At 39.4% G+C, this 12,926-nt stretch overlaps 1 protein-coding gene across 1 annotated transcript in view; it reads left to right on the top strand.

Annotated features, from left to right (window-relative positions):
• Positions 1-12,403, top strand: part of LOC140231030 (G-protein coupled receptor 54-like) — a 96,085-nt gene extending 83,682 nt beyond the window's left edge. Inside the window, exons 2-3 of the mRNA XM_072311183.1 lie at positions 10,717-10,852; positions 11,790-12,403. Of these exons, the coding sequence (XP_072167284.1) occupies positions 10,717-10,852; positions 11,790-12,403 (750 nt within the window). The remainder of the gene's footprint in view (positions 1-10,716; positions 10,853-11,789) is intronic.
• Positions 12,404-12,926: the final 523 nt, after the last annotated feature.

Here is a 12,926-nt window from a genome sequence, read left to right on the forward strand (position 1 = left end):
CCCCTTTAGCAAGCAGGAGCAGCTGGCCTCACTGGTGATGAGGTATTGCATCACCTCAGCATATGTAATGTGATAGGGTTCTTCGTTATTTTTCACGCTCCTTTCTCTCCTAACTCTCTCCATTCGAGGTACAACGCTGGTATACAAGAAAAGTATTACTAGCAACAGAATGGTAAATGCTTCAACTACAGTGTAAGTCGTATTTACAATGTTTATCATCACAATAGACTTGATAAAGCTAAATAGATTTCATAGCCGCTTATGAACGAGTCATCCACAGAGTCAATTTTAATAACCTATGAATCGATCCCCTAATACTGTACTAAATAATGCATTAGTGCTCGTAATTTTCAGTCATTTCACCAATCAATTATTCGTAGGCCTCTTATTTCCTCTGTTTAATGCATCAGTCAGATATGCGTACTGCCACATCCTCTATACAATGAAGGCGTCTGATCTCTTCATGATATAAAAGTTGCATGAATAGTGTCAACGTGTACAAAAAAAAAAAAAAATGAAAGTATAATCTGTTTTTTTTTTACGTCATGGTCACGTGACCGAGAAAAGTGCGTACGGAGTCGTTGACATTGTGTACACCACAGGCGATGATTGTGTTATACTGCCTGGATTCCTTCTCATTTTCTACCCTGCACGTTATATATCCTTTTCATCGGTGAAATATGACAAATTCTGTAGGTCTACTCCCTCTTACCTTTGAATCTTGAGAGATCAATACTGCTGCAGTTGTATGATGACAAGTAAATAACTTCGATGTTCACAAACCTTCGATATTCTTTCTCGATGAACTGTATTGACAGTTTCCGCTACTAACAAACGAATAAACATTGCGTGAGTGATTATATTTTCGGGGCGGTGAGAGTAAAGGGCTTCAAATAGATTCAAATGACTTGATGATATTTGAGAGTATTGCGTGTGCGTATTTGGGCATGAGGAATCGTTCCGTCTGTGTGCCCTGAAACTTCCATTGGTTGATATTGGTGCCAAGGTCATTTTACCTGGTTTTTTTTTTCTCATAATATTGTCTAATTACCTGAAACTTCCCCACCTGTGTGAAGACATTATACTCTATTAGATTGATATTTATCTGATTTGTTTGTTTGTTTGTTTGTTTGTTTGTTTGTTTGTTTGTTTGTTTTTGAAACATCAAATTTGAGACCTTGGTGCCATCATAAGAACCAATATCTCTGTTTAACTATATCTATTGAATGTCTGTTATCTCTTTGACTCTTCTGAGTCAAACCCTACCCTGGGTATGTTCCAACAAATTGACGACCGGCCCGCCGGGTTTGGATGTTTTCTACTTATCAACTGGTCAATGTAATAACCGTATGTACATTAAGCATTTCCAGTTTTGTGTAAGATAGTGATGAACATTATCATGGCCATTACACTGTACCACCATAATCTCTTTTATAGGCGGGTGGTTAACAGGTTTAGTCACTCTCCCATAGAGAAGACATCACATGAGCCAAGAGGTCCATCCAAGATCTAGTAGCTGATCGAGTATGTTATTGTTGTTGTTGTCGTCGTCGTCGTCGCTATTGTTGTTGTTGTTATAATCATCGTTATCGCTCCAATTGTACGTTATGAAAGTCTATCATGAAAGAATTCACACATGAAAGAGTATCGCTACGGGGTGGTGTTGCCTGAAAAGACAAAGAGCGAGTTTGTGCTGTGGCTCAGTTCGAATCGCGAAATTTCAACCGACAGAACTGTATGAATGTATTCTCGTACATCCTTTGGCGCGGATAATTATTATTATTATTATTTTTTTTTTGCTGAGTGCGTTGCAGTAGTAGCTGCTGGGGAGTGTTGGGTACGTTCCCGAATACTAAGTAATACTAGTTGTTTGTTATTCTTATTCTTTGCCTTATCGGGGGAAGGGTGGGAGGACGATGGAGGCCGTCATCAATCCCCCATTTCTCCTTCCTGATTTTGTCTCGTAATATTTCCTTCATCTTCTTTGCCTCAAATTTTGACTCATTCTTCTTGTTTTCTTCGTCCCTTTCGGCCTCGTTTTTTCCAGTCATGTAATATCTCATCATGTCAGTTTAACTTTGTTCTTCTCAGAATCATTCCATATTTACGGCATATCATACCATTTTATTCATGAGCGGGCTGATGACTAGTGTCATCTGTTATTAGGGCTTATGAGTGTCCCATCTGCCTCGCAGGACATTTTTTTTTTCAGTGATTTAGTTGCAGCTCGAAGGCTCCCTCCATGCCTATCACAGCAAATCCACTGGGCGAGCAGGCAGCGAGCGAGGTGCTTGTTAATAGGAGACGCGTCGGCGAATTGCAGGAAACGCGTCACGCCATCTCCCGGCCGCGCTGGAGGGAGGTTTGACCCGGCGAACGAGCAGAGAATACGGGAGAGGGGGAGGGGAGAGGGGAGAGGAGAAGAGGGGTGGCCATTAGAGAGTGAAGGGGAGCAGGAGCAGAGTCCATAGAGCACTGACCGAGGACAAACTTATTGCTCCCCCCTCCCTCTTCCCTTTTCCCTTTGCGCCCGATCCTGGCGAGTCATGGTGACCTTTTCAGCCGGAGACTGATATTGAGAGGAGGAAATGGCCGTGAAGAAGAGGGGACTTCTTTAAAAATGTTAGCTGCGCCTTTCGTCGTGAATTGAAATGAAGAGAGAGACAGTATAACAAGCATGACCTTTAAGACCATCGACCACATCATCACCGATTAACATTGGGGGGTAAACAATGAAGTTAATGAGACAGTTTTAGCATACAGGGAAGAAAAAAAACCGCGACGGGCGTTAAACCACCTGCCCCGAGATAAACGCAGCTTCACTCTTTTACTCCGCTTTGCAACAAGCAATATCCCCGAAGTAATCCGATTATTAAATCCTGCAGATTATTCGAAACTTCCATCACACAGCATAAAGACCAAAATAAATTTCGTTTATCGCCGCCTTGAGTCAAAATATGTATGATTTAATGAACGGTTATGCAGATAGACAGATAGATGGACGGATAGATATAGATAGATAGATAGATAGATAGATAGATAGATAGATAGATAGATAGATAGATAGATAGATAGATAGATAGATAGATAGATAGACAGATAGATAGATAGATAGATAGACAGACAGATAGATAGATAGATAGATAGATAGACAGATAGATAGATAGATAGACAGATAGATACATACATACATACATACATGCATACATACATACATACATACATACATACATATATACATACATATATAAATAGATAGACAGATAGATAGATAGATAGATAGATAATAGCATATGAATATCATTATGAGGATGAGCATAATATAGTTTAACCTAGCATGATTGAATGTAAAGTTGGAGAGCCAAAATAACCGTAACAATGTCACAGTCCGAAATGATGTCGAAGATGATTCAGTACAGTGTAAATAGATAAAGTAATTAGGTCTCTATTGATATTGATATTGTTATGCTTAAGATTTGGGTTAAGATAATACCTGATCAGTCTTAGCCAATGGCATCAAGTATTCATTTAAAGGAACTATGCAGTGCAAATGTATGTTGAATTGCGCTGAGGATAATACCCTGATCATTACATAATGTGCTCAGATGAAAATCTAAATATGCGTCTTATATTTTTCATGACAAATTTGTTCTACTTTTTTTCTCCTAATCATATTTGGATATGCCCATCAAAAAAAAATCTAAACCAAAATTCTTTCAATGACATCATCATCACTAATACGATTAATAAAAGACGTTGGAATGCATCATCCCCTAGATGAGTATAACTTGCTTGTTTCCCTTCAATGACTTTTGTTAATGACATTAGTAACACGGAAACACGCAACAACAGTGATGTTGAGGGTATCATGAATCAACACAGCTCAGCATGCATGTACACTGCATCGCTCCTTTGAGATGTCTTCTTATCTCTTTTTTGTTGCCGTCTTCCCACGATTTTATTCCAGTTCGTTTTTGTTTTCCTTTTTTTTTTATTCAATCCATCATCCGTGAAAATGCCTATTTGAGTTGCTTTCAGAGAGATAACCCAATCAGGTTTGCCGCGTATCCCTGCAGTGATTGAATAACATTGATGACTCGAGAAGCATAAGGAATCACTATCATACAAAATGACATTATGTTACGACGGAACTGCGATGAAATATTCCGTTAATCTGTTTTTCTTCCTACTCCGCTGGGGAAGGCTCTATTTGTAGACGTCTCTGATTACCTGTAATTAACCGGATGAAGTTTGATTCATTAAGATTTAGAAATGTTCCTGCTTCGTAAAGTCGGAACTGCGGTTCTTAAAACTTGTCACAGATAGAAAAAAAAGGAGAAGTGTGCTACAATAAAAAAAAAGAGAAACAACATCTCCAGATACAAATATTGCAGGAATAGCTAGTAATTCGTCATATAATTTCTCACGTAGCCCACATGCTTACCATGCTTACCGCACTAATTGGTTCGGGGGCCCCTGCTGGATAGCGGCTTCTGCGCTGCATTCTTCTTGCGTGTCATGTTTACGTGTCGGATAAATTTCTCACTATCCCACCTTCTAAGTTATGCATTATATGCCACCCTGACACATTAAAGCAAACAGCGCCCATTCCCATTTGAATTGCCTTATCTCGGTTGTTGTTTCCTTCAATGTCTTCGCTTGTCAGTAATGCATTACTTTATGCTGCATCATGTGGCTTCTCTGAGCCTCATTTCCTGTAGAAACATCAGTTACTGTTTTTAGTGATATTTTTTTTTTCCTCAATTGCTTGTTCTAAACATATGTTAGTGCTCCATTTTTCCTTACTCGTGATTTCATTCTGTCAACAGGCACTGTAATAACAAGCTTAAAATTTTTCTGAAGCCCCATTCTATTTCTCTTAATTTGCAAGATCATACTCACGATCTCTTCATTCAGTCAAACCTTTCTACAGCTAAAGCGACTACTCAAGTGAAACGAAAAGAGAGGCCGTTTATAGACGGGTGACCGCTATAAACAGGTGATCGACATCTCGTATGTATCGCACACAGGTACATGTACACCATTGTATGCATCTTTTTTACTTTGTGCAGATGTTACACCTATGCCCCTGTTTCATGCTCTGAACGATGCCGTAATTGATCGCGTTATATCGCACGCAAGCGTGCATACAGCAAACAAGACTACTATGCCTGAATGGCCGATGAATACAGCGATGGCAATCATTGAACTGTTCGCCATGCTGCAACGCATATAAAACATTCTGAATTAACGGCTCTCCTGCAGCTTCGTATGGTCAGTGGTCGCCTTATGCAGGGTAAAATCTACTGCCGCAAACGTAACTGGTGGGCGCTGGTCCCGGTACACAGGTGACCGCTATGCTCAGGGTCTTACAAGGGGATTATTCTCGGAGTTGGAGGGGGGTGCGGGTGCTCAATAGCCGCCGGGGCAGATTTGACTGTACTGTAAACAGGCCTTTACACTAATTTACGCTAATTTTCATATCTTAACAGTTTTCCATTCAAGTGACTCTTTTCACCTACTTCGTCCGTGTTTTTTTTTTTTTTGTATAATAACATTGTAATGCTTTTATGACATTCCATACCAATATGAAAATGACTGAACTTGAAATTTAAATTGAAAACTGCAGTTACGTGGAATACTTTTTCTTTCAAAAATAAACCAACATCATAACTCTCAGCATTAAATGATGGTTATCTTCCTGATGATTGAGCTTGATTTGGCCAAGAGGTGAAAGTGCGGCAAAAGGGTATTACGGAATTATCAAATGAAAATACGAAATAGATTAGATTCTGTTTGAAACAAGTGAAAAACAATTGACAAGCCAAAATCCAAGAGGTATAACCGCGGAAAGTAGAATAGCATTCAAAAGCTCAACATTACAACCTTTGCCATTCGGCCATCCTTTTTTCTTTTGTTTCGAATTCACTGCAAAAATCTCTCAAAGTATCTATACGAAAAATCATTCGGCTATCAGAGTCAGATGCGAACTTATTATCTAGTCAGTTTGTGTAGAATGCACATATACGTCGTGGGAGGTGTCATGGATGCAGAGTTGCACACGACGAACAGAATGTCAACTTAATTAATCAGAACTCAAGATGTCCAGCTTTAGACGATCTTAGGATAAGAACAAAGTTACGACCCATGACTTTATACGTGATTAAATTGGTGAATGGTGAATAGCTGTGAGGACGCCGGAAGACACATAAGGAAAGGGAGGAAGAAGCATCGTTTTCCATTATGTCCACACATTGAAGAAGACTTGAATAATTTCCACTAATTGCGGGTTCCGTGGAAGAACGATTTAAGAAATCCTAGAACTGAAACACGTCACCGCGTCTGTCTTGACGTGTGCATAATTAGAGATGATAATAAGAATAACATTTTGGATATCCTCATGAATTTGTGAGTAAGCCCAAACTGACGTCACCTTTTCTTCACTTAAGAATAAAAAACAAATATCAACAGGGAAATTTTCAAAAATACTTCGCAAAATGACGACTTTTTTGTTCTCATCTCAGACAGCAGAAAAAAAAAAATCATGATTCACAACCCTGGAACAAAAGGAACCCTGTCAGAAAATGGAATCTTGACGCCATTAGTTTCTCTGAAATACCATTCGAAATGAGAGTGGTGTAGGTATTCGCCCTGGCACACATTGTTATTTCAATTATCATTATTAGTATCATTGCTATCATCATCATTATTATCATCATGACCATCATCATCATTGTAATTATTGTCATTACTATTACTTAAGAGACGTTTAACCCAACGGGAAAAACGGAGTTTGATAGATTTCTAGGCCGATGAATTTTCATGTCTAACGTGTTGCTATTTCATTGCGGGGAAATTAATAGTGAGAACCTAACCCCCCCCCCCCCCCCCATGAATCCACAAAGGGCATTTACACGAAAGCATAATGGACAAATTTGCAGTTATACCAACAACAAAAAATAATGTCTCTCGTTACTGTAGTTGAACAAAGTTTGCACTCTTGCGATATTTTGCGAAGATGCACACTTTCTTGCAGCTGACACACAGATATGGGGAGTAAGGACAGACCTGGTCTTTCTATGTGATCCTCTTGTTCTACTTCTCCTCTTGTTGATACCCTTCTTTTTAAGGGCTTGTATTGACTTACTGGGAGACATTTTGTAAGGTCGTAGCTTCTACTTTCACAGGTGAAAGAAGTACGAGGATCGGTGGCGAATGATCAAATCTAAAATATTGATGTCCCTATATAGCACGGATAGATCACATGCACCGGTAGTTCAATTTCTGTGTTAGATTCGCGTACTCTGTCGGCGAAATGGTATATGGTTGTGATGCCAATGCGACGTCTTGTATTACCATGTATAGTGTGTGTCGGTGTGATTTTTGCCGCGTTCTGTGACGAAGTCTGACGAAAGGAAAGCCCCTCAAATGCTGGTCGATTTTCTCGTTAGTTTGCCAGCGTTCATCATTTTAACAGATGATGCTAAACTCTGTACGCGTTGAATTACTCGTATGTCTGCTCGCAGAAATGCCAGCTGTTTGCAGGCAGAACGATGATACTAATAAAGGTGAGGAAAAATACCGAAAGCATTGCTAGGAAAAATCACTATACCGATAACAATTGATCATCGTAAAGATTATAAGTAGTATCACTTATATCATAATTATCATTATTACTCTTTTTAATCAAATTTCTTTTCATGACTGACACATTTAACTCTGCAGAGAAAACTTGACTTGGGTTATTACGCGTGTATCATCAAGCTATAAGAAATAATGCAATAGCTTATGGAAAAATCAAGAACAATTATATTTTTTAGATAATACCAATATTTTAAAGGGGATGGCTAGTAACTGATCAGTGGGAATCAGTGGGAACGCTGGGGGATGATTGTTCCAATTCTTGTGGGATTCATTTAAGAGTACATCATATATCTATCGTTGTGTGAAAATCATTTGCTTCAGAACGGTCTCATATTCAAGTATTGTGCAGTTTAATGCCCCGTCACTGTACAGGCATGCTAACCTGGAAACATTAAACTACACATTACTCAATTCACATCAATTCACTCTCGTATATTTAATACTGTACGACGTAACAGAATAATTCCTTCAAATTCATGAAATTCTTCCGTCGAGGTGTTTTGATTGTAACTGATTGCCAATTTACCTACATCGACGTAAATAAGCACTGAATTGATCAGTGTTTTAGTAGTAGCCATGATAGAAACTCATGGGCGTACACCTTGATGGAAGTATTTTATGAATTTGAATAATTACGCAGTACCCGCTGCATGCTATAAAGATTAGAACACTTGCTGTCGGGCGAAAGCTCGGTGGTCTAGAGGAGATGACGCCTGTCCGGTGATCAGGAGGTCGTAGGTTCGAATCCTGCTCGAGTATGTACGCCTATGATTTTCTATCATGGGTACTACTAAAACACTGATCAATTCAGTGCTTATTTACGTCAATGTAGGCAAATTGGCAGTCAGTTGAAAAGAATAATTCCTTTACCAAACGTTTACCAAACGTAGATACTGAGACACAGATTTCATTTTCAACCTAACAAATAGAATGACAATAGTACAGAAAATAATTACAAAATCAAAATGGAAGTGTATCATATCTTGTTGTTGTTGTAATTGTTTTTGTTGTTGCTTGGTAGTTGGTTGTTACTTTTTGCTTGTTTCTTGCATGTTTTCATTGATTCACGTTATAGAATCAGTATCAGTGCGTGACAATTATGATGTTACCTACTCTAAAATTATCGCATATTCCAAAGGTGTATCGCAATGACCATCTGATGATCACTGAAAAAAAAAAAAAGTTTCTTGCCGTAAGGCCAGCAAGCCGCAGCGCCCACGGTTTCCTGCTTCCTGTATGTTGCACGCGACGAGGGTAGTATACTGCCTGAAATGATTCAATCAATATCACCCGTCACGAAGACAACGTAACGGTACTCGCTCAGACGACATGAAGGCAGCTGCCTCTATCCTACCGTCCCCTGTTCCCCTCAACCCCACTCAATTCCCTTCTCTCCTCCCCCCCCCCTCTCTTTAACAATCTCTCTGTACTTTATTTTTAGATGAGCATCTCAAATTCATTTTCGCTTTGCCGAAGGAATTAGGAATCTGTTTTAATTCCTCTTTCAGTTGACAGAACACAGGTCACCGCCCAGATTGGGATTTTCTGTAGTAGGCTGATAGACAAAAATAATCATGTCATTTTGGTTGACAGACTGACTTTAATTAATTAATTTCGTCTTAACTAGGAGAGTAATCTGTTCTCTACGAACTGTAGAAACTTGGCGACTTAAAACAAAGCCGAAGTCATCGTAGTTCTTTCTGAACCTTTTTTTTTTTTTCGTGCTTTCACTGTGGAGTAGAATAAATCTGCACAGCACACCTGAGTGACCATAACCTTTAAATCCTCTTTCTAACTTTTTCTATAGAACTGCACCTCCTAATTCTTTCTCATTTCAGTAACCTATTGAATGAATTAGGATGGTCCAATTTATATAATTTCAATTTTTCAATTTTATAATTTCAAAGCTTAAAGGTAGCTTTTAAACCAAATTCATTTTAACTGTTAAACTTGTTTGTGAATTTTTAGATAAAGATTCAAAGAAAAAAATGCTAGTACGAGGCAAACCAAGCCCTTAACGATGTCAGACATCACGACGGACATTATATGCGTTACAGCATATCAAAGTTCAATGCAATAACATAATTCAAATTCATAACAAAGCTTGCCAGAGGTTGTTTGGCATCTCAAAAACGAACTCAAAATCGAATTATCTGACTATGGTCATAAGACTTTATCGGATTGCCCTTACCAGAAACAGTAGTGCCCAGAATCGATATTTACTAGAGCCTCAGGAAATGATATCTATAAAACTTGATACGTATATGGAAGTCAGTTTCTGCGCTTCCAAGCTAGGAAGATTTGATTTTTTTTCAAGCAATATCAATACGTATTGTAATGCAAGACTGGGGAAGCGTAGAAGAAGAAAAGTAATAATTGGTGTAATAACATATTCGATTGTTATAATACTATGCACTGTTTTGTTTGTTTGTTTTTTTTTGTTTTTTTTTTTCGCCAAAAAAAAACAACAACCAAAGTTGTTCATGGCAACTCCAGCGTTTTTCTATTTTCCCAACAACTATGAATTGCATTGTATTTTGGTAAGGTAAAGGTTCTGAGAAAAGTTTGTCAGTAGGTCTATAGAACGGTTAAATATTAATCAATTCGACAACGTCACTGAATCTTTGTATTGAAAGGTGAGACACTGCGACATATCATAAGCAACACGCGCACGAGAAGTTGCAAAAGTGGTAGGTTGTACGCCACTGCATGTTCATTTAGCTGGGTAGTTGGGCAAATAAATACTGGCTCAGCCGATGCACGGATTTTATTTGTCCATCTCTCAGTCCGGAAATTCTATGTGCATTTCATTTCCTGTCGTTTCAGCGCGGCTTCTTATTTCGGCTCGGGTTTCTCCTCCGTCGGAGCTCTCCGTCGAAAGGCCCTTTTCTTTCTGACTGCCGGCGAATCCACAAGATTTGAAAGATTTCGCATTGTTAATAATGGGGCTTTCTTCCCACCACCCCTCCCCCTCCCACTCTATGTGTCTTATTAATTATTCATATGATGTGCTTGAAGGGAGTGTGACCTTTTTTCTTTCTTTTTTCTCCTGCCACCTTTGTATCTTTCCAGGTCACTGTCCAGGCAACCTGTGTAACTCTTACTGCCATGTCTGTTGATCGGTACATCCTCATCGTTCATGCCGTCAAGTCGCGAACCACGAGGACGACAAATAAAGCAGTAATCATCAACGTCTCCATTTGGTTAGGTAAGGCGCTAAAACATGCCAAGCATAATTATCTTTGATTTTAAGAAATGATAACCTATACCACTACAACCGAACTGCACTGGGGTCAAACCGGGCAATGGCCAATGGCTCCAATTCAAAACAAGATTTCTTTTCTTTTCTGCAATTCCAAACAAGATTTCTTTCTGCATTGCCTTTGACATCTACCACCAAATTTCTTCCTCATTTCTTTTTAAGAAACCCCTCAACAAACATGCACTAAGAACAGCATATTTCCACGTCGTTACGTCCTTCTGACACTTGCAGATTTGTAGTAAAAATTGAGATTCAGTTCAAGAAAAAGTTAAAGATATTATGAGAGAACAGTTACCGAGTGTAGATGTTTACTTCTACTGTACTTTAGAGTACAAACCGGCTGGCTAGACTCGGTTGTTGTTTAATATTTCAATACTTTCAAAATCTTTCAAAATAATACAGTTTTCTCTTTCTTGTGAGGGATTAAAATATGACCTCATTTTCAGAACTGACTTCGTATAAACTGGATGTTTGTTGGTTGTCTGTTTGTTTGTTTGTGTGTGTGTGTGTGTGTGTATTTGGCAACCCTTTTGACTGCTCCTCGGGAAGGCCTATATTTCTTGTGAATATTGACCTCCAGTCGATTTACAGTAAGACTTTTTTTTTTTTCGGGACACTGTATTTTCACAGCTTTGTGGTAGAAATAAATTACCTAAAGTTAATTGCTTATTATCTACGCCCTGTATAGTAACTTTACAAGTAATGGTAACTCTACAGTCAGTGGCAACCATCAGGGATTTCTTGGCTTTGATTGGCTGTGGAATGATGTTGTTATTGTAGTCACCATTGATTGCAGATTTACCATTTATTGTGAAGTTAATATATATATATATTTATGCAACGGACCTTAATCTTTCTAATTTGTTTGGTTGGTCTTCCATAGTTTCCTTCGCGGTTCATCTACCGGTGGCAATATACCAGACTCTCGATCAAAAAACCAAGATCTGTAAGATGGCCATGGGACCCCAAGGACACCACGAAAAGTACTACTATCTGTTCTCCTTTATTTCCATGTACATCCTTCCGCTGATCATCATCCTCGCGTGTTACGCCAACATCCTTTTCATGGTCTGGAGAAAGTCGAGCGCTGGCACGGAGAGCGCGGCCGCTCACGAGCGCTCCATACGCCAGAAACGCAAGATTACGCGCATGGTTTTCATCGTGGTCCTGCTCTTCGCTGTGTGCTGGCTTCCCATACAATGCCTGCTGATGTGGAACAATTTCAGTAGTAGCCTCGGCAGGTCGCAGGACCTCGTCACCATTGGAGGCATACAGTTCTTTGCTCTCAGCCTCAGCTACGCAAACTCGTGTGTAAACCCTTTTATATATGCATTCACCACAGCTAGTTTCAAGAAGCATTTCAAGCGAGTCTTTGCCTTCTGCGTGGAGCCTGAGGAGAGTGCAGATGAAAAGCCAACCGGAAACGCTGGTTATAGGAAAGCAGGCAAGTACCTTAATGAGTACTCGTCAGTGAACACGTGCGATACCAAACTGTGAGCCTCACGTATTGTCCATAGCCATGAGGAATTGTGCAAGAAAAAAAAAAAGAAACTGACAAAGATGCAACATGTAGTGCGAGAAACCAATTCTCTGCATGCATGAAACTAGCAGATTAAGTAAAACCGCAGCCAGATTCAATGATAGTATGACGCAGGAAGAAAGGCGCAGGATGTGATCTAGACGAGCAGTGGCTCTGCTTTTGATATGTGGCTCTTGAAAATCGTAGAAGTACCGTACGGTGAAATAATACTATGTTGCATCACCATGACAAAGCACCGTCGGGTCTTGGCTGTGGCCCCATGTGATAGACGGATATACATGCTCATATCGAAAACGATTAAGAAGACGTTGCCGGCTCGTGATACGATGGTATCAGCTCATCCGTTGTCCTCTCCTATACAGTGGTGCTGTCTTGATTGCCATGGTACTTACGTGAGCTAAGTATTGTCTCACCCGTCTTGTTTATTTCAGATCTGACTTCGCTCAAACGAAAACTCATTGGAAATCAGGATAGGACGGT

This window comes from Diadema setosum, chromosome 7, assembly GCF_964275005.1.
Source record: "Diadema setosum chromosome 7, eeDiaSeto1, whole genome shotgun sequence".
Lineage (NCBI taxonomy): Eukaryota > Metazoa > Echinodermata > Echinoidea > Diadematoida > Diadematidae > Diadema > Diadema setosum.